The 22,615-nt window shown below is 46.9% G+C and overlaps 5 protein-coding genes across 6 annotated transcripts; 3 read left to right on the top strand and 2 right to left on the bottom strand.

The window, feature by feature from the left end:
* Positions 1-342: 342 nt before the first annotated feature.
* LOC125518668 (uncharacterized) lies at positions 343-957 on the bottom strand. The gene has a single exon (XM_048683495.2). The coding sequence runs from the start codon at positions 841-843 to the stop codon at positions 508-510; it is 336 nt and encodes a 111-aa protein (XP_048539452.1). The 5' UTR covers positions 844-957; the 3' UTR covers positions 343-507.
* Positions 958-7,450: 6,493 nt separating this feature from the next.
* On the top strand, positions 7,451-10,337 carry LOC125518660 (uncharacterized). Its single transcript, XM_048683484.2, has 2 exons — positions 7,451-8,710; positions 10,131-10,337. The coding sequence occupies exons 1-2, from the start codon at positions 8,176-8,178 to the stop codon at positions 10,166-10,168; spliced, it is 573 nt and encodes a 190-aa protein (XP_048539441.1). The 5' UTR covers positions 7,451-8,175; the 3' UTR covers positions 10,169-10,337.
* On the top strand, positions 7,584-8,173 carry LOC147991679 (uncharacterized). Its single transcript, XM_087538765.1, has 2 exons — positions 7,584-8,114; positions 8,156-8,173. Exons 1-2 carry the CDS (start codon positions 7,584-7,586, stop codon positions 8,171-8,173), a joined length of 549 nt encoding a protein of 182 aa, XP_087394891.1.
* Positions 10,338-11,019: 682 nt separating the features above from the next.
* Positions 11,020-18,554, bottom strand: LOC125518653 (DNA topoisomerase 2). Of its 2 annotated transcripts, XM_048683475.2 has the most exons (21): positions 17,846-18,554; positions 16,715-17,004; positions 16,555-16,621; positions 16,202-16,472; positions 15,917-16,116; positions 15,627-15,836; positions 15,429-15,542; positions 15,152-15,259; positions 14,847-15,014; positions 14,582-14,767; positions 14,348-14,503; positions 14,126-14,259; positions 13,860-14,028; positions 13,490-13,759; positions 13,222-13,408; positions 13,084-13,133; positions 12,597-13,010; positions 12,368-12,490; positions 12,200-12,286; positions 12,014-12,113; positions 11,020-11,923 (listed from the first exon to the last, which is right to left on the bottom strand). In XM_048683475.2, exons 1-21 carry the CDS (start codon positions 18,413-18,415, stop codon positions 11,343-11,345), a joined length of 4,455 nt encoding a protein of 1,484 aa, XP_048539432.2. In that variant the 5' UTR covers positions 18,416-18,554; the 3' UTR covers positions 11,020-11,342. The 2 variants fall into 2 exon arrangements, with proteins under 2 accessions (XP_048539432.2, XP_087381474.1); XM_087525348.1 differs by having other exon boundaries at positions 12,200-12,490.
* A 1,213-nt stretch (positions 18,555-19,767) lies between these two features.
* Positions 19,768-22,323, top strand: LOC147991678 (uncharacterized). The gene is made up of 3 exons (XM_087538999.1): positions 19,768-21,110; positions 21,206-21,625; positions 21,909-22,323. The coding sequence occupies exons 1-3, from the start codon at positions 20,994-20,996 to the stop codon at positions 22,167-22,169; spliced, it is 798 nt and encodes a 265-aa protein (XP_087395125.1). The 5' UTR covers positions 19,768-20,993; the 3' UTR covers positions 22,170-22,323.
* The last annotated feature ends 292 nt before the right edge of the window (positions 22,324-22,615 follow it).

Genomic DNA, 22,615 nt, shown 5'->3' with positions numbered 1-22,615 from the left:
TCGCAATATCTGTACTACGTACATGAGAATCACACGAATAAATTCATAATCCAGGCTTGTGGAGGATCACGGGTGGACGTGCCGAAGAAGAAGCTAATTAATTAGGTCTGATATTCGCTTGTTATGCCATGGTCCGTATCATTCTTTTAAATGATTATTATTCTTACATAGATTTCATCATAAGTGTAAGAAAAAGCAACAACGATCCAGCAATATATTTTGGTTGGAACCAACGTTTTCTGGAAAACTAAAAATAAACCAACAGAAAAGATAAACCTTTCTCAGCAATCTATCAAGCTAGGTGGTGGCTATAAGAATAACACGAGGATTTGTGAAGCAAAATTGAAACGAGAAGTATCTGTTGGTTTGCAATCTCCAACTCCAGTCATATAACGAATCACTCGTACGTATGCACAGCTTCAACCAAAACTTACACTATTGCACTTGACCCACAAAGCATGAACCAAAAGTACGCATCTACCGGACTACGGCGTACGTGTTCGGCCGTCACGCGGCGCCGGCGCCGATGCAGGCGAAGGCGCGGACGCTCCTGGCCTTGGGCAACGGCAGCCGCCGGCCCGGCGAGAGCCCCACCTGGCCGGCCAGCTCCTCCAGCGACCGGTTCCGCCCGTGCGCCTGCGCCGACGCCGGGGCGGCGGCGGCGCGGAGCGGCGACCGCAGCTCCTGCTCCAGCCAGCGCCGCCTCTGGTCCGTGTCGCCGAGGTCCACGTCGTCCTCCGCGTCCGCGCCCCGGTAGGCGGCGGCCCGGCTGCCGCTCCGGCGGTGCTCCTTGATGGCCTTGTAGATGAAGGGGATGAGGCCTTCCACCCGTGAGCTGCCCATGATCGCGAGAGGTGAGAGGGGTTGGTGAGGAACGATGGGTGTGTGTGGGCGGGTTCGGTTCAGCCTACTCTTGACCTCTCAGCCTCTCGGCTCTCGGGGCCGGGAGATTGGTTGGGTGGGCCATTTTATACCGACCGACCGAGCTCCTCCATCCTCAGTCCCACGCGGAATTTTATTTTTTTAGGGTGTCCCACGCGGATTGAAATGGTAAGCAATTAGTAGTAGTTGCACTTGCACCTTGCACGCCAATTGGAGGGAAAGAAATAGAAGGTCATCAATTCAGGCGGACGGCGCAGATCACATACATAGCATTTCTGCGTCAATCAAGACCGTCAGTTGCATGCTATTTTTTTCCCAGAATACTGAATGAATGATCCCCTAAAATAGGCTAAAATACGCACGTGTCGCCTTCTCACAACCAACGCTAATGGCAAATTCAATCCTATCCTAATACACAGCGTTATCTGTCGTCACATCACATCAACACATCGCGAGCGAAGCCCGAGTCTTTTGCGTGCGACGCCTTGCCTCTGGGTTATTTTACGGTTCGATGATGTTGCGATTTGGCGATATACACGTTTTCTAATGGCTGTGGCTTCTTAGGTATAGCAGCTGCTGAAAGTTTCGTCCGGGGTAGGAATTTGGACGGACGACTTTTGCTTTCAGATGACGTCTTGGGATTGGCCGAGAACATGTCCGTTGCTTGCCGTGGCAGGTTACGGCGCACTATAAGCAGTGACCCCCCTTCTTCCCCCTTGATTAGCTGGTTAGCCGCCTACCATTACAAAACGAACTGGTCGTCAACTGAAAGTATACTGCACATAGTGGACGGAAAGAATGTTTCATGGTTGAAGGGTTACAGATGCTGACGGTATATTCTTACCCGACCGGTGGTGCCAGATGCTAAGAGCAACTTCAATGGGGCGACCCAAACAAACGGCGCATTTGTCCGCTTTTTGTTCATTTGGGTCAGCCGCCCGTTCGGCGTCCGCCCAGTTTTGTATTTGGGTCGGCAATGTGCCCAACGCGCCGACCCATTTCATGTCCACATTCAACTTTTGAATTAAAAAAGGCCCGCGGCCGATCATGCCAGCGGCCATGTCTCATGCTGGCACTATGCCAACACCGGCATACAATGTCGGTTTCAGAAAATACCACAGCTCCTGCTGGCGCACTCGCTCGCCAGCCGGTCGGCACACATGCCAGCACGCAAAAAATGGTGGGACTTGGAGTTCGACCACGCCACCGCGGCTCCCGTGGTCATGCCGGCACACCTGCCGGCATACAAAAAGATGGCCCTCGACGCCAAGATCAGTCGTCCTGAAACTTGAGCATGTCGGCCTGCATCTTCTCGAACCACGGCCTTTTCCTTGGCGACAAGGCATTGAGATCCACCTTCATGATCTCCACCCCGGTCATCATGCTTGCAAGAGCCACTTCTTTCGCCTTTGTCTTGGCGTTGGCGGCCCCGATCTCTAGCATCTTCGCTTGCTTCTCGGCCTCGAGCTCGAACATCTTGGCTTGCTTCTCGGCGTGAAGCTCAAGCCTCCTCCTTTGGATCTCCATGAAAGCGCTCATTTGCTCTTCTTTGAAACGCCGGCACTCCTCCTCCCTTGAGTCCTTCTTATTCATCATGCCGTCCACACTTGCGATCAAGGCATTGGTGGCCGCATCTCGCTTGTCCTCCTTCTTGGAGTTGGTCTTCCCCCGCGGTCGTGCCGGCTCGCCCTCCCCAACATCCTCCACGGCGCCCTTCCCCCCACGTGCCTTGAGCGCGGCATATTGTGCCTTGAACTTCTCTTCGTCCTTGATGACACGATAGCAATGGGAGAGGTTGAAGCACTTGCCATTGTGTTGAACCTTGAATGCCTCCAAAGCTTGAAATGCCTACAAAATGTTTCCATGCAAGCATATGGGCAAGTGATAGCAAATGAAGACGTAAAAAAATGATCTTGATGGCACAAAAGAGGCCGACTTGCTTGCTATCATACCATGTCTTGCACGCCGATGCCGCTCACGGGGCGAGTCTTGACGCTCTCAAGGGTGGAACAGAACTTGTTGCACTCTAGTTGGATTACCCTCCACCGCTTGGAAATGGAGACCCACCCGCGCGTGCTCACAATTGGTAGGGTGGAAACTTCTTGCGCTCATGAAACTCGTGGTGCACACCAGTCCAAAAGGTTAAATGCTTTTGCTCGGCGCCCGTCTTTGGGTCTTGTCCAATGTCTCGCCAACACTCGCATAGAAACTTGTCCTCAGCAGCTGTGTACGCCTTCGTGCGTTTGCTCTTGCGCTTCGGCTTCGGCCCGGCGGCTTGGTTGGCGAGCTCGTCCTCGAACAAAGGCTCCACTTCGATGTCGCACTCGTCCTTTTCCTCTAGCCCATAGTCGTCCGGGAACTCATGGTCGAGGGGAAAGCCGTCCAGGTCGACGCCGACCTGATCACGCATGAAGGCCGCCTGAACGGGATCATAGCCAGCGGCCGGTGTGAACGCCCCGCGGCCGTCCTGGCTTTGCGTCTCCTCGGGATCGTAGCCAGCACCCGGCGCACCACCCTCGAAGATGAGGTGTTGCATGGAGTCCTCGTCGACGGCGGACGGCATTTCCTCGAACAGGTTGCGGGCGTCCGGAAGACCGCCGGCCGACGTCTGTCGCGCGCGTTTCCTCGCGCCGCCGAACGACGAGCCACCGACCACCGGGATGACGTTGAGGTCGATGGGCGTGGGCGCGGGTGTGGAAGGCGCGACCACGCTCACGTCGGGTGAGCACTCCCCGGAGAGGCGGGAGGCCTGCGGGTAGACGTGGAAGCCGGGGACCGGGTTGCAAGCCGATGCGCGGGGTGAGTCGGGCATCACCATCCGAGGAAATGCCGACGAGCCGGTGCTGGCCGCGGCGACGACGGCTTGGACGAGGTGGTGCTGGCTAGGGTTTACCCCAAGCATGTAAAGCGCCTCCCTCGTTGCAGCGCGACGCGGGCGTGGGTGAACTCCTGCTGCACGGCGGCGGCGGCGGCCTGCGCAGCGGCCTCATCCCTCGCGTCTGCGGCGTGCCTCCGGCCCTTCCTCTTGGCCGACTCCCTTGCCTGTTGTTCGGGCGTCAGCGCCTTCTTCGGCTTGATCGCCGCGGCGGTCTTGCGCGGGCACGAGGCTTGCCTTTCCCGGAGGGGGTGACGGCGCCGGACGAGGTGAAGGAGGCGAGGCCGGCGGCGGCATCGAGGTCGAGGTCGATGGCGTCCTTCATCGCTGGTTGGGGGCGGGGGGCGCGCGCTGGCGGGAGCGTTTTTGGGAAAATGGGGGGAAATGGTGTGGCTGGCACCGACAGGCGGGTCCGGGGAAAGGAGTAGGCGCGCGCGTCCATCTCGTGTCCGCACCGACGCAAATCCGGCTCAAAAATGAGCCTGGAATGGGTCGCCCGCGGACGAAAAACGGACGCGCGTCCGTTTGAGTCGGCGCGTTGGGCCGCCACTTTTGTCCGTGCCGACCCAAACGGACGCGGGCTGACGAAATAGGTCGCCCCATTGAAGTTGCTCTAATAATGTATCACAATATGTTTTCGCGTCCTTCTTGAAGGGAAGAATGTTTCAGGGAAGGACTACAGTACACATGATAGAGACTAGAGAGGCTAACAGCACCGGTGAGATTAACTCTTTTGAATCAAGTAGATTATTTATGATTGATTGTTTTGTTTTGATTTTATTTGTGCTAGCTTGTGTTTTAACTATGTTCTGAAAGTATTTTTTCGTTCGTACATCGTGTCGGGTTGCTGTCGGAGACGATAGAGAGTAGAGTTGTTTGGCGCATAATGGTTTAATCATACAATGTTTGAACCACGTCTAGTCGGCAACGCCCAACAAGATTACAACAGCTAATCACTTTTTACCATTTCATTTATTCCCACTTGATTATTTGGAAGAGGATTCCGCGTTCTATCATGAAATGGCTATTGTCAGACTTCTGTTGCGCCCGCACTTCTCTTTCCTGCCCTAGTCAAAAAGGTCTGCTAATTATCTTACCCTGCTTTATACTCCATATGTTTCTAAATATAAGTCTTTTTAGAAATTTCAATGGATACATGTAGTATATAGACATAGTTTAGAGTGTATATTCACTAATTTTGCTCCATATGTAGTCTATATTAAAATCTCTAAAAATACTTATATTTAGGATAGAAAGCAAAGGATAGTCTCCTTTCATCGTGTACAAAATCGGCCGAGGTGAGTAGGTGACTGATTTACTGCTTGGTTGCACTTAAAATTTACTGTCGACGCAAAACCAACCGTGCAAATGAAAATCATCATCTACCAAAAAGAAAAATCAACATTGCAAAAGAAAAGAGTGCCCTAACTCTGGGTTCGCTGCTTTGTTTGTCAATTCCAAAATGAAGGATAGACTGCCTTCATAATCATTGCCGCACTAGATTGGAAACTGAAAAGTGAAGAAAAATAAGGTACTAGACTGAGTGAAACTGAATGACCATAGCTATATATACTCAAATATGATATATGTGAAAATACTGAGAATAAGGCCGTCACCATGCAAGCTCACAACTGAATAAAAAGAAACTGAATAATGAAAAAATTGACTGTAGAATAAGACAAATATAAATAAACTCTCGGTATTGATAGACTGAACAACGATACAAGCTCACAGACTAAGTAGGAACAGAAGCCATGGAGAAACTGTAAGCAAACAACACATAGCTTCCAAACCTTCTTGTGATCTCAGTACACACACCTAACATAAACATAGGACGCACAAGAAATGCACCTGAGCAAAGCACCAACACATCAGATTAGCTAACCAAATGTCTTAAACTAGTCACACTGCACTCCAATTCCACACACTGTTTGGGCAGCTGAGCTAAGGAGTCTAGTACTCTAGTCCTCACCGGAGTAGTCAGATTCGCTCGGCTCCGATGCATCTTCATCCTCGGACTCCTCATCGTCGCTACTGGAATCCATGTAGACTGTTATCACCTTCCGCTCCCAAAATCGATGTAGACTGTTGTCATCTAGTACTATACATGTACTATGTACTATACGGAAGGTGACAACGGTCTACATAGATCATTATATAAACCTAGCAAGATGGAATCTAGTTTTGTAGAGCTCGAGACGAATCCAACAATGAAAACGGTTCGAGATTTGAACTCACGGTTTAAGAGATAAAACTTTTGAATAAACAGATTTACGAAAAAAGAGAAAAATTTACAGGTTACGACAAGTGACACACCTGAGAAGTTGGGAATAAACTTTGCAAAGAGTGTTCCCTAATTAGTGATTTCTGTCGTGTCCAGCAAGCGGCACACTAGGGGTCGTGCCTGGGCCTGGAAGCGAGGCATACGAGCTCAGCATGGCACGACCTGTTATTATTATTATTATTATTATTATTATTATATATGACCTAAAACAACCCAATAAACCTAAAAATATAGCACAACAGGATAAACAGCATGCGGCCCAGACATGCCACGGCCGGCAGCCCATTTACTAAATGTGTTGCGCCAAGGCCAACCCATTTACTAAATGTGTTGTGCCAGGGAGCAAGGCACGCGGGTCGGCACGACACGACCTATGTAGTAAATGCGCATGTGTGGGCCGTGTCATGCCAGGCACGATTAGCACGGCCCAGGGAGTGTCGTGTCGTGCTGGCCCATTTGGCCAGCTCTGCGCGAGCCCGATGCATCTGGGTTCGGGTTTAGGGTCCTTAGGGCCTTGTTTAGTCAAGGATTAATCCATGTGGATTAGCCCGAGCCACCCGGGCCATCCTAGGCAGACTGTTGCATGTGGATTGAAATTTAGCTATTTGGTTTGGATTAAGGCGGGGAAAGCCCGGGACCTCGGATCGAACCTAGCACCTCCCGGTGGTGAACCTCGTCGCTTGCCATTGGATGTTCCTGAGCTTTGGTGTCGATATAGGTAGTGCGGTGTATATGAACTACAAGTTGTGACAGATATAAACATTTCCTTGCAATTTTAAATGTGATTTTCTTAAAACAAAAATATTTTTGAAAGCTAAACATTTTAAAATTTGTGATTTCTTTAAAAGAAACTAAAAAATAAAAAATAGGAAAAACAATTGAAATTACGAACAATATTTTGAAAACACGGATATTTTCTGGAATTCCCCAAACAATTTATGAATTTCCGATTTTTTGTGAAAACGTGACCGTTTTCTGAATTTGTAGGTAAATTTCAAAAATGAGAACACTTTTTTGAATTTACGAAAATAAAATAAAATGCAAACACTTTTTGAAATTCTTTTTTTAATATCGAACATTTTTTAAAGTAAGCAAATAGGTTTTGAATTTCTGAAAAAATATCGAAAATTCTAAACAAAAGTTGAAAACAAGAACATTTTTTGGAAATTTTATCAAATCTAAAAAATTAAAAATATTTTTTATATCTATGAACATTTTTTGAAAAGGAAAAGTAAACTTGAAAAAAATTAAAAAGGAAAAATAAAAGAAACAGAAAAAATAAAAATCAAATGGGTCGGCCCAGTCGCGGGCGCCCTGTGCGAAGCCCCGACAATTTTCTGCATCGTGCGGCAAATAGGGGTATTGGAGGTCCCGCAGACTAGGAAGTCTCATGATTTTCTATTGAGCGAGGCCACACGCGGCGCAGAGCCGCAGACCCTGGTCGAGCCGAACCAAGTAGAACGGGCCGTCTCACTCGCGTCTTCGCCTCCTCCCCGACCCACCGACCCGGCGGCGGCCACCACCCATTCCGGCGACCGCACCATGGCCCCACGGCCGGAGCTGATGGACGAGCTCGTCGGCGAGGTCCTCCACCTCCTTCCTCCTTCCGAGCCCGAGCACCTCTTCCGCGCCGCCCTCGTCTGCAAGTCGTGGCTCCGCGTCGTCTGCGACCCCTCCTTCCGCCGCCGCTACCGCGCCTTCCACGGAGCCCCTCCCCTCCTCGGCCTCCTCCAGAGGTTCCAGGTCCTCCAAGAAAGGCCCGCGCCCCGCTTCACCTCCACCACGTCGATGCCGGACTTCCCCTACCCGGGCTCCGACGGCCAGGGCAAGCACCCCGTCCCCCTCGACTGCCGCCACGGCCGCGTGCTCATCCACATGGTGCAGGACGAGGGCCTGGTCTTCGTCGTCTCGGACCCCGTCACGGGCGACCGGCACGTCCTACCCGCGCCGGGCATCGTCTGGCTCATCTGCACCGCCGCGGTCTTCTGCGCCGCCGATGGCTGCCAGCATCTCGACTGCCAAGGCGGCCCCTTCCGCGTGGCCTTCCTGGCCACCGACGACGCCGGCCGCCAGGTTAAGGCGAGCGTGTACTCGTCGGTGACAGGCGAGTGGAGTGCGCCAGTGTCTCTTGACGATGGCTGCGACCTGCGAGTGCTACGCCCAGCACATGCGAGACGACATTGCAGAAAACCTCTACCACCTGCCCTATGTCATGCCCCGGCGAATAGCTGTCATTGGAGATGAAGTCTACTTCACACTTCGGTCCGCTCACAAAATCGTCAAGTACAACCTGCCAAACAACTGCCTATCCATGATTAACCCGCCGCCACACACTAGGAGCCCAATTGCTCTCATGGTGATGGAGGACAGTTCGCTGGGGTTTGCCTGCACTGAGAGTTCTACTCTTTATCTGTGGTCAAGGAAGGTGAATTCAGAAGCAGCTGCTGAATGGGTAAAATGCAGGAGCATCGAGCTGGAGACAATTGTGCCCGTCGTGGATCCAGATTACCAACCATTTGTGGTTGGTTCCGCAGAGGGTGTGGGTGTCATCTTCATCAACACAGATGCTGGCTTATTCACTCTAGAGCTCAAGTCAGGGCGAGTCAGGAAGGTTGACGAGCCCGCACACTACTTTAGCGTCCTGCCCTACATGAGCTTCTACACTCCAGGTATTGCTGCTAGACCTTGCTTCTTGTCTATTGTCTTGCATTTTCGTTACGGCTTCTGTATGTTTGCTTATTTAGCTGGTTGTGGTTTGTGAATAATTAGTCGTAATGAAAGTAATATATGTTTGTTATATGTATATTCACATATGAATCTTGCCAAGGACAATTCTCTGTGATAGAGAAAACTTAATATATGACGCTGGAAAACATAATGTGGTTTATGATATGAGATTTTGACATGTGAAGGACCATGACCATGCATTGGTCGAATTGCTAAATATGTACACAATTCACAAACATGTTGGTCTCGTACTATCCTGTTACCTTCCGTCAGACTTTCTTATAAATAACCATCTCTTATTTTGTGGCATAGCTGAAGGTCACATCTCAAACCCAGTGTTGTAACCATTGGAATTGGTGCTAGCATATAGCTCACCAAAGTAAAATGCTGACTTGGAGTTTGTTATGAGTTTTGTACATGATATATTTTATATCATGGCACATTGTTATCGTTAATACGGATTAACTGATCAAAGTGTGCTGCTGGTTTCTTTCAGAGCTGCTACTATTAAGTGTGAAGTCGTTTATTCTCTGTTCAGCAGTTTACTTACAAATTGTGCAAGTCCTTACAATTAATTGATGTTGTCTTGTTGAATTCGTCCTGGTCATAATGTCAAAAGGTTGTATTTCAGATTAATACGTGAGGCATATTTCATCTACTGTTTGCCTAATTCCTGCCTCAGCTACTTGGAACAGAGAAATTATGTGTAATCTATGTCGTCTCCCTTTCATGAAATTTTAGTATAATGTTGATCTTGTCTTTCAAAGGTAGCAGTACCAGACTTCTTGGAAAAACAATTGGTGGGCAAGGAACTTAGTTTCACCACAAAGCGTTTAGCATTTGTAAATAGATTCTAACAGGTGTGGAACTCGGATGTTTTTCACTTTTACTAAAAACTTGGAAATTGATGTTGGGATGTCCTGTCATAAAATAAGTCACCTCTTGTTTCTGTAGCCATTTTCAAATTGTGGACTCGGGTCCGGTATTCTTCTGTGCTATTACATGCAACATTACCCCTGGAATAAAATGTCTCTTTTTTGCTACTGCTGTTGATTGGTCAAATAGTTGGTGAAGCATGAAGTGCATGCTTGGTTCAAATAGAGATTGCTAAGTATTTAGTCAACCTTGGTTAAAAAAGAGATTGCTAATATTTATTCAGCCTTGTTGGTATTGCATTATCACTTTACATTGCTTCACATTTTTCGTTAAGATGCATTAAATTACTTTCTGGTATAGCTGAAGCTCACATGTCCAATGCAGTCTTGTAACCTCTGGAACTAGTTGTACATACAGCCGCACATCAAATTACAAATTCTGAGATGTACAGTTGGTTACGAGTTTTCTGCTTGGTGTTTTTTTCAGATCGTGGCATATTGTTGGCGCTATCGAAGACCCACTGATCTCTGATGTGCCGCTCAATAGTGATGAATTGCAAATGGGCAAACCCATCATCTTTAGTCTGCTGCCGTCGGCTTCTTCCAAGCTACTAATACCAGGTTGTGTTTTGTTTCTGTTGAGGAGTTTAAGCATGAAGGGTGGAAGTCAATTGTTATGCAGTTTAAGCGTGAATCGTGCAAGCTACCATGTTTGTTGACTGTGGTTCTCATGTCGAATTCGTCCTGACCACGTCAGAGCACGAACTGTATTGCTGTTTAGCATATAGGCGTACTTCTGTTGCTGTTTGCTTAAATGCTTGAGTCAGCTACATGAAACCTAGAAAGCTCTGCGCCATTTCCATTTTCTGGAAAAAAATGTAATGGCACGCAATGTTTTCCTTGTCTTGGAAAATGCCGTCAACTAGGCACTAGCAGGGCAAGGGTTTTTCCTCGACACAATTGCTCTTCATTCGTTTTGGTAAACAGTGTGGTTCAGAATGCATTGAAATGCGCTCTGGGCTATGCTGATACGCTGAGCACCAACACCACCGTGGTGATTTTCAAAAGGGATTTACTTCGCTAGAAGTCAATCGTGTGTTTTGTTGTGTTTGGAGGACATAATAATCAACAGGCTCCATGGGCACTGCCTTCATAATCGTTGCCACAATATGAATGAGCACTGCAAGGCTCCATGGGCAAAATTTTAAAGAAACCGGTGAAGTGCTCAACTGAAATATAATGCGGAACTAAGAAACTGAGGTACTAGACTGAATGAAACTGAATGACCATATCTACATGTACTCAATCCCACGTAAAGGAAAAATATGATGTGTGGAAATACTGAGAATAAGGCCGTCGCAATGCAAGCTCACAACTGAATAACAAGAAACTGGAATGATGAAAAAATTGACTGTAGAATAAGACAGATACAAACAAACTCTTAGACTGAACAACGATACAAGCTCACAGACTAAGTAGGAACAGAAGCCATGGAGAAACTGTAAGCAACAACACATAGCTTCCAAACCTTCTTGTGACATCAGTACACACATCTAACATAAACATAAGACGCACAAGAAATGCACCTGAGCAAAGCACCAACACATGAGATCAGCTAACCAAATGTCTTAGAAACCAGTCACACTGCACTCCAATTCCACACACTGTTTGGAGCAGCTGAGCCAACGAGTCTAGTACTCTAGTCCTCACCGGAGTAGTCAGATTCGCTCGGCTCCGACGCATCTTCATCCTCGGACTCATCATCTTCGCTCCCAGAATCCGCGTAGACTACCGTCACCTTCCTCTCCCTTACTGTCCTTCTCGGTGCAACCGGCTCAGCAGAGCTGCCGGAAGGAGGAGCCTCGGCATCTTCTGCCCCTGTTGAAGCGCTCGCCGCTCTCTGCAGAAGCGAGCCGCTCTTCTTGTTGAAGGGGGAGGACCTGATCCTGCGCACCTTCTTCTCAGGGGAAGGAGCGCTGAGGTTGCTGTCATCAGTAGGCTTGAGTATTTCCTCCATCACTTTCTGCTTCATGACTTTGCTCTGAGCCGGCGCCCTCTTCCTGATGGTGGTAGCCTTCGGCTTCTCAGCAGCAGGCTTTCTTCCCTTGGTCTTCTTCTCAAGTTCCATGGAAGACTCCCCACCCTCGCTCTCATGGTGGGGCTCTGCCATGTCTTCGTCATCGGACTCAGCTAGGGATGACATGGCCTTCTTCGCTGCGCCTCTCTTGCTTGGTCCGTTCCTCCCTTTCTTTGCCTTCTGCTGTTCTTCTGTTTCCATGGCTGCACAAGTGATTACGCCATCAGCTTATAAACTTCTAAAATATGGACATCTTATGTTCACAAACGCAACATTATGTCAGTGGCCATTACCACTAGGTTCTGGAGAGGAGTCGTCAAGATTATAAGCGGCCAGACGGTCTTTGAGATGAGCCACTTCGTCGTCCTCTTCATCTTTCACCGGTGCACTTGCCTATGAAATTGTTACATTGACTTGTTATAAAGCAGCAAATAAACTATGCCACGCAGAGTGAGACAAGGTTTGATCGAGGAACCAACCTTCTTGGGTGCTGGTTTCTTCTTTTGCGCTGCAGGTTTCGGATTCGGTGGTTCAAAATCTTCATCGTCGCTCCCAGCCAAATTTGCCTTGAAAATTTTGATTGTTTTATCAGTGAAGGGCAACCAGTATTGCAACTCAAGAAATGTATCAGTTGTGTTACTCTGTACCTTCTGAGACTTGGCCGCAGCCTTCTTAGGCTGTCTCTTGGGTGCTGCATTAGATTCCTTCGCGTTTTTGGCACGCTTGCGTGATCTGTCATTCTGCTCAGCTTCAAGTTTTGCATCAAGCACCTGTATCAAAGTCAATGAGTGAGAAGAGCAGTGAAACACACGACGCCGAGCAAAACCTGCTCAAGAGGAAAAAGAAAACATAACAATAGAGAGAAACACTGCTTACATCCAGTTCCTTCTCAAGAGCATCAAGGTCTCTCAGCCAAAGAGTATTTGGCTCTGTATTACTCAGGATATTCAGATCTTCCTCTACCTTATCCTGCTGCGCGATGAGCTCCTTCACCTTCTCCATAGTCAAGGTACCAATAGACATTGCGAGAAGATACTCATAATCACTTGCTGCTGCCTCAACAGGACCCTCATCATTTTCTTCATCTACTTCTGTAGATCCTACAGCAACTGGCTCAGCCGTGGGTTTTTTCTTTGGGAAAGGATCATATTTCTTCTGCTTCAGCTCCAGGAATAGCTCTGCCCTCTTCCTGTTATTGACTATGATGTCCCCAGAAATAACAGCAAGAATAAACCTAACTTTGTTCTTATACTTGAGCAACTCAATCCCCATGTTTTCCAACATTACTTTCTGCACAGCATATGTTAGTTAGTTAGTACAGTAGTTTGCAAATGAACAGCCAAAGGAAAAGGTCAATATGTACCTTTCGTCTGACATAGAAGTCGAGCCTCAAATCAAAGAACTCTTTAAGTACTGTAAAGTTAACATAATATCAGGGGCAAAACCACACGAAAAAGGACTTGTAACTATAATACAGGTCCGTGTTGTTAGAGATACTCACCGTCCTCTGGGGTGTCATATTTTCGGATTTTACCATTTGAGTCAAATAAGTGCATGTTTGTTGTTCCTATTGTGGTAGTCAGCTTGAATTTCTTCTCAAGGCCTTCTTGCTTGGCTATATTCATGTTTTGCTCTGTCAGGATAAGCTCAAAATCTACATCCGCATGATCACACTGCGACCTTATTTCCTGTAAATTGATTCAGTTGAAGAAAGTCAAAACATCTGAAACCCCAAGAGAATGAACTATTTGTACTATGAACTACAGTACCTCTAACAATGGTGGTTCCTTGCTCTTTTCCTTCTCCTTTTCCTTGTCCTTATCCTTTTCCTTCTTCTTGTCCTTGTTCTTGTCCTTGCTCTTTTCCTTTTCCTTAATGGGAATAGGACACATGGATTCAAGAAATTCTTTGTAATCTGTAGTCCAGCGGCGGACGGGAAGCTCAGTAATTTTAAGCCTGGTGTCAGCAACTTCCTCTATAACACCAGTGATGGTATATGTCACACCAGTTGCCTTTGAACTTGTCTCCTTCAAAGAGCCCTGTCAGGTGATGAACAAAATTTTGCATCAAAATCATTTGTTGCATTAAAACAGTCAAACCTATGTAACAGAAATATGCTAGTAAAAGCATTGCGCCGACCTTGAACCCCCTGTACCAAGGAACCATTGGTACGATAGTCTCGTTATTTAGCAACCTTTTCAGATTAGCAATAATGTCTCTTGGATTGTAGTTTGGGACATAGGTGCTCCACCCAGTGCCAATGCCTTCACTTCCATTGACCAAAACCATGGGAATGATTGGCATATACCTGAACATAATGTGGCATATTTTAGGTACACAAAAATAAATTGAATTGCAATCATAATTGGCAGGATGAATGTTTGAAGAGATAATATATATATTACCAACTGGGTTCAATTGACTGCCCATCTTCATTCAAATAGTTCAGAAGAACATCATCATCCTTTGGGAAAATTAAGCGGGTGATAGGTTGTAATCTGGTGAAGATGTACCTAGCACTAGCAGCATCTTTGCCCCCCTGAAATGAATGTTAGCAAGCAAAGAAGCATGAGAACCCGTTACAAACAGAGTCATATTGTACTTGGCTTTAACAAAAGCTAACCCACCGCATTCCTGGTACCAAACTGGCCACGGGGCTCCAAAAGATTGATATTATTGCTGCCAACAAAATCCTGAGCCATTCCTATAATTGTGCTTGCTAGACTCTGCTCACCATGGTGGTATGCTGAGTGTTCTGACACATAACCAATAAACTGTGCCACCTGTAGCCAATAAAGGTAACAAATTAAGGAATATGCATGATGATTCCAATACACAAATTCAAAAGCTCTTTGGCGAACCTTTGATTCTTTAACCAAATTCTTCTTGAACGAGCAAAACAAAATCTTCCTCTGTCCTGGTTTAAAGCCATCGACCATTGAAGGTATTGACCGTTCAAGGTCTGCCATCGAGAAGAGAATCAGCTCTTTGTTGATAAAATCACTGTACTTGATGCGTTTCTCCCGTTGGTCAAGGCAAGTTCCAGGCTGCAATATGGTTTGTGTGTTACTATTGATACAGAATAAGGGACTTGTTTCAAACTGGGAAATGATGCAAATATTAAACCTGATAGTTGGTCAGCCAGTCCTTTCTCTCAGCAATCTTTTTCTTGCTGAATGCTAACTCAATAGCCTCACCATCTTCTTTGTCATCTGCCCAGACAAAATCTTTCTTGTGATGGGTAATATCTTCAAAGTAATCCCGACCTTCTTGAGCTGTGCTGGTTCCCAGCCCCTGTACAAGTCAAAACTCTATCAAGACCAAAAATAACTACAGACATCTTTGTTATAGCCCCTTCCAGTAAAAGTAAGGGGGGGAACACCAAATTTGGCGAAACCATGCAAGAACTGAATGAGGGGCAAAAGGCACACCTTGTAGTACTTTATAGTCCACGAACTTGCATTTCCACCTAAGCTCTCTTTCCATGCTTCATAGTCTGGCATAGAGTAAAATGCCTTGACAGCTTTGCCCTTGGTTGCCTGGAGAAATTAACAAAAGCATTATTTTTTACTGGAGTGACAATACCAATTTGATCTGGCAGGGAGAAATATAAAAAAAACTGAATGGTAAATATTAGGATTTAATATGTATTAATGTCTACCTTAACACACAAAAATACATTTGACAACGACCAAAAGACTTGCCTACCTTGATAATTGGAGTGATGAACTCAACCAAGAAAGAAGGAACTTTGAGGAGAGATGGCCACTCTTTGTGAATGAAATTGATCAGCAACCCTTTGATGTGGGAACCATCATGGTCCTGAAATTTCATCAGTTCAATGTAAGCCAAGAAACAACTTCACTTTGACTAATTGAGATAAATTGGAGACGTTGTCAGGCAAACCTGATCTGTCATTATCATGAGGTGGCCGTATCTCAAGCCCTTCGTACTATCGTACTTCTTTTCATGCTGCAGACCTAATATTTTCTTTATATTCTGGATCTCTGCATTCTCCATGAGCTGCTTATGGCTTGCTTCTCTCACATTTAATAATTTACCCCTGAGAGGAAACACGCCATAGTGGTCCCTTCCTACTACACCTATACCAGCCATCTGCAGAGAAAACAGGCTGAACTCTTCAGTATGACAGTGAAACTGTATGCTATGGCATTTAATAGGTTCGTGTTACTCACTGCTAGAGCCTTTGCTGAATCTCCCTCGGTAAGGATCAAGGTGCACTTGTCAGAGTTCTTCCCACCAGCGTCATTTGCATCCTCCAGCTTAGGGATGCCAACAATACTTGTCTTCTTGGTTCCATCAGTCTTCTTCAGTTCCTTGTTTAGTTTGAACTCGGCCCAAGAAAGGAGATTGCTAACAACACCCGAGCCAGAGACTGCAATTGTAAGAAGTGAACAGTATCATTAGTGGTGCAGCCACAATGGACAAATCAAGGATAGCAAAGTTAACTCATCACATACCCTTCTTAAGGAACTCTTCAGAGAGCTCGCATGTGGACCCAAAGCTTGCTTGACGAGTCGTCAAGGTCTCTTTGGTCTGTGAATCAAATGCAGGGTTGTCAATGAGCGCATTAACAAATACCCATAGGTAGCCCTTCACTGTATGCAACTTCATGTTAGCCTGCTTGTTCTTCTTGTTCACAACGCCCATCACATGGCTGGCAATTTGGTTCGCGACGTAGTCAACGTGAGTTCCACCTCTTATGGTTGCAATTCCGTTTACAAAACTGACCTGCAATCCAAACAAAATGTCTGAGGCATAACTACAACAACACACTACAATGGAGCTTCACAGGAAACTAGCCCACACTCACCTGCTGGAACTGGCCTTCACTTAGACTCACACACACCTCCCAACGATCATTTACCTTCTGGTAAATTCTGAAAGGAAGACAAATTTGAACATCAGAAATAGTGCTTGTCAGAGCTTTCCGTGGACACGCTCAAACTGGTAAGAGAAAAACTATGTAAAACCTTGGTAGCTCGATGCCTTCTTTGGAAGCAGAGTCGATATACAGTTGCACATAATCTGAGAATCCTTTTACTCCCACCCTCTCGCCGTTCAACTCAACCTTCACCGTTTTGCCAAGGGTGCCTGCCATATCAACTACTCGCTTCATCATGAGTGCCACCACATCAGCTTCGAGCTCGGTCATGTTGAACTTTGCAAGGTCAGGCTTGAAGGTAACTTTGGTCCAGTTCTCTGACTGCTTGCACTTCTTAATCTCAGGCTCCGACTTCTTCCCCATGTTATCAGAGAAGACCTGCACATGCATTGAAGGAGGAATGTCACGATGTATCATGCGCTTGGTAATTAGGGTGGCTGTGCCTAAAGAACTTTCAGGAGACATTAGTTAATGTACAACTACTGGGTGTACCAATCCTGCAGTTAATAGTGAGTGTACAGACTACAACCCTGGTAGTTAGTTTAAATTAACTATGTGTCTTCGTAGTAGTTTTAAACTGATGTGCATATTCATGGTAAACCATACTGAGCAATGCTATAAACTATCAAAGGAAACAAGATTCGGATTAGTAATAATTAAGATCAATGACATAGGACTTAGATGTGCAATACTTATGGCACATCTAGATGTGCTTCAACAAAACTGTTAAGAAAAAAGGTGTGTCTAGGGCACATCTAGATGTGCTCTGGTTATTGCACATCTAAGTGAGTGAATCATGCATAAAGAGGAAAAGGAAAAAGAAAAAAAATATCCACACGAATCTCAACGTAAGATCAATGACATAGGAATTAGATGTGAAAAACGTATGCAAGCAGGTTCTACAGACGAGAAACTTTGAACCAACCCTGCAGAATCTCCAGCCGTTTGCCCAATTAAACAACACACATAGGAACAACGGTCTCGCGCTCCAATACCACCAGATTCTCAACTCTAGATGCCTCCAGATCTAACTAATCCAGCCCCAAACACTAATCCAGCCCCAGATTAAGAACAACGATCACAACCAGGCGCGCCTCGTTAGTCACATGGCACATCGATTCGCCAGATGCCTCCAGATCTAACCAATCCAGCCCCAAACACCGACCCGAAAACCAGAACATCAGCCGTAAAACGGTCACGGGGTCCACGACTGTCTTACCTGACGGTACCTCTTCTGCCGGCGCCCATCGGCGGTCTCGATGACGAACTCGGTGGAGAAGATGTTGGCGAGCTTGGCGCCGTAGCCGTTCCTGCCGCCGGTGGTCTTGCGCTCGTTGTCGTCGTAGTTGCTGCTGGTGAGGAGGTGGCCGAAGATGAGCTCGGGCACGTAGACGCCCTCCTCCTGGTGGATCTCGACGGGCACGCCGTCCCCGTTGTTGTAGATGGAGATGCAGCAGCCGCCGACGTCGATGTCGACCTTGAGGGAGTCCATGGAGGGGTCGCGCTGCTTGTTGTCCGCAGCGTTGACGAGGATCTCGTCGAAGATCTTGTAGAGGCCGGGGACGTAGGCGACGGGGCGGTGCACCATGGCGCCGCCCTCGTAGACCCAGAGCGGCTGCGTGTGCTTCTGCACCGAGCCGACGTAGGTGTCCGGGCGCAGCAGGATGTGCTCCAGCTGCGTCTTCTTCTGGTAGGTCTCCTCGATGGTCTTCCCCCCGGCGGCGTCCCCCGCGGCGGAGTTGTGCGAGGAGCTGGACTTGAGCGGGGGCTTCTTCGCGGCGGGCGCCATGGCGGCGTGCGCGCTGGCTAGCGGCTGGGGATTTGGGTGTGGGGGGCTGAGGTAGTGTGCGCGCTAGCTGGTGGCTGGGGTTTGGGTTTGGGTGTGGGGGATTGCGGGGTTGGGGGTGGAAGTGGTGGTCTGGCCGGGGAGGGGGATGGTGTAGGGAACGGTCGAGGAGTTTGAATTTTGGGAGCGGGGGTCGCGCGGGACAATGGGCGGTGGAAAGCGAATTCGAGAGGCTTCCCGCTGGTGTGGCCCGCGTGCAGAGAGAGGAGGGGAAAATGTGGAGCGGGAGGGAGGGAGGGGAGCTCCCCGCCGCACCCACTCGTGGAAGGGAAAAGACCGCGCCGGGTCGAGCCCGGGCAGCCAAGGGGAAATGTTGAGCGCAAGGGAAAATAATGGCTGGCTTTAAAAAAAATCACGAAGTATTTTTTTCTAGAGAAAATGATGAAGTAGTTAATCCTATGAACAATCGCATATGCTCACTTATTCCTATGAACTAGTCTAAAAAAATGTATTCTTATGAACGCACGTACGGACACTCTGTCCTATGAACACCTTCAAGATACGGAGCCGACACAATATTTTGAAATTGATAGTTAACGAAAACGTCTCCTCTCACTAAACGAACACCATTGAAAAGGCTGAAAGAAATCCAAAAAAATACGATCACCGGTGTCAAGCCTGAAAGAGTGGCTGGTTGTATAACACTTTTTTTTTATTTATTAGTGATCTCACAAATGCTTGAGGCACATACGGCAATGTTTGAACAGTGCCTAGTTGGCAACTGAAAGTGTTAATTGTCGATCAGAGGGGGGTGAATAGGCGATTTTTATGAAATCCTTCAAAACACGAGGTCTTTGAAGACAAAATGTTGGAATGAACCTATATGATATGCAGCGGAAAATGAACTATACTAGACAAGCCATAGTCAAGTAAGCAATATAGTGAAAGCACGAAGACTAACAGCAGATAGGTAGTATGGATCAGAATGGAATACAGTATGAAGCCAAACAGGTAATAGTCTTCGCACCGTAAAGTCAAACAAACACTACTAGGAAAATGCTTATAGGTAGGAGTTTATCAGTAGCGCCTGTTTCTGACCCCATGCTACTGGTATTTACCAGTAGCGCTGGGTAGAAAACACGCTACTACTATTAAATAACAGCAGCGTTTGTTAGCTTGGGCCGCGCTGCTGTTACATGGGCCGCAGGGCAAAAACGGTAGCCCACTTACCTGTAGCGTTTGTTTCGAACGGGCGCTACAGCTGTGGGCTTAGCAATAGCGCCGGCCTCTAGCCAGCGCTACTACTAGGGGAAAAGAAAACCTGCCCGAGCGCCCCCCGCACCCCCCTCACTCTCACAATCGATCCCCTCCGACGACGCCGCCGCGGTTAGGGTTCCTCCCCGGCCGCCTCACCCCCGTCGACGGCGCCGTGCGCCACCACCACGCGCGGTCGCCTCTCGCCTCCTCCGACGCTCCAACCCCGTAAGTCCCCCTCGATCTCCTCCTCCCTGTGCGCGCCACCACTAGCTAGGCTCCAATCGATTCGTCGCGGCGGCTCGCCATGTTTTGGGATTTTGCGTGGGGGAAAGGGATTTAGGGATTGCACGGTGACTCCGCGCTTCGATGCGACGTGTTCCAGGCTTGTTTCCTCGCGTGATTGGGGAGAGAGTAGAGAGAGAGGGGTTAGGTGAGACAAGTAGAGGCTTTTTGTTGCTCACCGAAACCTGGGTTTCAATTCTTGATTAGCAGTTTAGCAAATATAATTGAAACTTGGGTTTCAATTCTTGGTTGTTGTCCCTGGAGCAGTGGCGGCGGCGGTGCCTAGTGTTCTAGGGTTTAGAGAGGGGTTCTTTCCTGACACCAGGGTTATGTCGTGAATGCTCCTCCTTTCATCTGAATGATGTTGATTGTGCCAGTTCTTCTTAAATGTCTAAATGTTTGTATCCTCGTGATGAGCTACCCTATGTGTGAATTTGATCCACTAGCTTCTTTATTGATGCATATAGAGATATGACCAAGAAGCCCTCGCTGTTATGTGGTTTCATGGAAAAATCAATGCTTGATTCGATACTCTTTCAGGTTGAAGAAAGTGTATGTATGTGGTGATGCTCAAATTGTCAAGTTGTTATGGTGCGCATTTGAATATATGCTAACACCCGTCTCGAAAAAATGCTAACGGATATGTCTCATGTCTCTGTTTTCTTGAATGAGAAAACTGACTTTGTTGTGTTAATTAGGACAGGTTGATGCTATCTTTTGGCTGTGTGTGCGATTGTTCTTCCCTTGTATTACCTCTTAGTCTGGTGCTTATATTTTGTAGTAGAAAATGTTGGCTACATTTTCACCCACTTGTGAATTCTATATTAGGCTCTGTTTGGGTTATTAGGCTATGTTTGGGTTACATGATCTCTATTAGGTTATTATCTGAACTGAACTACAATTTAGTTGTTATTTTGCTTGCCATGTGAACCTCATGTGTATTCTCTATGATGTGTATATTATTCAAAACCCGATGTGTGTATTGAAAACTTTATATTTATTTTTTGGATCGTTAATCCTCTAATCATATTGCTTTAGGGAAATGACGCCACCACCACCACCACCACCATGCCGACGGTGCAAGTCAAGGTGCACCAGCAGCCTTGCAACTGGCACGCTGTTCGGCATCTACTACCAGTCGAGTTTTCTTCATGCGGCGGTAATAAATTATATGAAACTAGTAACCACTATTTTGTTTTTAGTGTTATTGGCATTAATGCATCGTGTATATATCATTTTGCTTTTTGCACACAGATCGTCCCATGCAATGTGAGGTCGGAATTCAACAAGCTGACCGGAGACTCTGTGACCGTTGAGGCTCCTGGGGGCCCCTACACTATGGAGGTCGAGAAAGGACGAAATATGACGCAGGTGGGAGGAGATGGATGGGTCCGTTTCATCGCCCACATGCGTATCATCGGTGGTGAGTTGATCAGCTTCTCCTTCAGAGCAGAAAGACCCAAGTTGGCCGTGATTTATGTCAACAAAGCAGAAGATGATGAAGATGATGAGGATGATGACGACCCACTTGGTGAAGCCATCATTGCTCAAAGAATGAGGTTGAGCGAGGAGGAGGTGTGCAACCTATGGGACATCATTCCGCCACGTGCTGACTTCGTCGGGGTGCCATTCGTGACCCGCCTGACAAGTACCATGGTTGATCGGCATATCATGGTATGTTTCATTTACTGTACTAATTTGATGATATGCTTTATTGTTATACTTAGTGTAGAGTCCGACGATATATATGCTTAGTGAATCTTATATGCTTAGTAAATCCGATGATCTATATGCTTAGTGAATCCGATGATATATATGCTTAGTGAATCTTATATGCTTAGTGAATCCAATGATATATATGCTTTATTGTTATACTTAGTGTAGAAATGTAGTACTGTCTTTTGATAGTGTAGAATGTGTGAGGATACTTATTAATTGATATGTTTTTCTTATTCAGAAATTGCCAAAGAGCCTATCTGAGAGTTTTGGTATCAAGCCTGATGAAGAAGGCTCTGCTGGAATACGCCTTACCGCGAGGGGCTCCATCACCACTTGTGCGTACGACGTGGACACGGATGGTCGCACACACTTCAACTCGGTTGGGTGGAAGAGCTTCCTCATCGGCAAGAATCTTCATGTTGGACAGGCAATCCTAATTACTATCAGGAACACCCACCGCCCAGGCTTGAGGATGATGGTCGCCATCGATATCATCTAGAACTACATATGCTTGTGAGATCTATCCATGCATGCGTGTGGATGTTGAACCATATATATGCTAGTATGACTACCTAGTAGACTTATCAACTATGATCTATCCATGCATTGTTGACTACTATATATGAGTTTGTGAGATTGTGTGGTTATATTAAATGTGGTTTTTGTCGTTAATGCTTGTGAGATGGTTCTATGAACTTAGTTTATTTGCACTGGACTTGTCTTGATTTCCATGAATATTGCCTCTGACTCTTTTTTTATTTTTTATTTCTATTTACCTAGTTGTAGTGCGGGGAGAAAATAGGGCGGTACTACTATGTGATCATAGTAGTAGCATTGGTAGAGAAAGATGCGCTACTACTAAGTATTTTAGCTACAACGCTTGTTTAGAAACGCGCTACTGTTAAATAATAGTTGTAGCGCCCTAGCAGTAGCGCGGGTCCCCGC

The sequence above is a fragment of the Triticum urartu genome, chromosome 1A, assembly GCF_056163025.1.
Source record: "Triticum urartu cultivar PI428250 chromosome 1A, HENAU_Tu73, whole genome shotgun sequence".
Lineage (NCBI taxonomy): Eukaryota > Viridiplantae > Streptophyta > Magnoliopsida > Poales > Poaceae > Triticum > Triticum urartu.
Note: the sequence above shows the minus strand (reverse complement) of the source record. Positions and strands in the feature narration are given on the sequence as shown.

Coding starts and splice junctions, on each gene's coding strand:
- LOC125518668 (XM_048683495.2), bottom strand. CDS start 843: ATGGGCAGCTCACGGGTGGAAGGCCTCATCCCCTTCATCTACAAGGCC.
- LOC147991679 (XM_087538765.1), top strand. CDS start 7,584: ATGGCCCCACGGCCGGAGCTGATGGACGAGCTCGTCGGCGAGGTCCTC.
- LOC125518660 (XM_048683484.2), top strand. CDS start 8,176: ATGGCTGCGACCTGCGAGTGCTACGCCCAGCACATGCGAGACGACATT. Junction 8,711..10,130: donor CATGAGCTTCTACACTCCAG/GTATTGCTGCTA, acceptor TGTTTTTTTCAG/ATCGTGGCATATTGTTGGCG.
- LOC125518653 (XM_087525348.1), bottom strand. CDS start 18,415: ATGGCGCCCGCCGCGAAGAAGCCCCCGCTCAAGTCCAGCTCCTCGCAC. Junction 14,768..14,846: donor ACTGGCTGACCAACTATCAG/GTTTAATATTTG, acceptor ACCATATTGCAG/CCTGGAACTTGCCTTGACCA. Junction 13,134..13,221: donor ATATGACACCCCAGAGGACG/GTGAGTATCTCT, acceptor TTAACTTTACAG/TACTTAAAGAGTTCTTTGAT.
- LOC147991678 (XM_087538999.1), top strand. CDS start 20,994: ATGACGCCACCACCACCACCACCACCATGCCGACGGTGCAAGTCAAGG. Junction 21,111..21,205: donor CGAGTTTTCTTCATGCGGCG/GTAATAAATTAT, acceptor TTTTGCACACAG/ATCGTCCCATGCAATGTGAG. Junction 21,626..21,908: donor TGGTTGATCGGCATATCATG/GTATGTTTCATT, acceptor TTTCTTATTCAG/AAATTGCCAAAGAGCCTATC.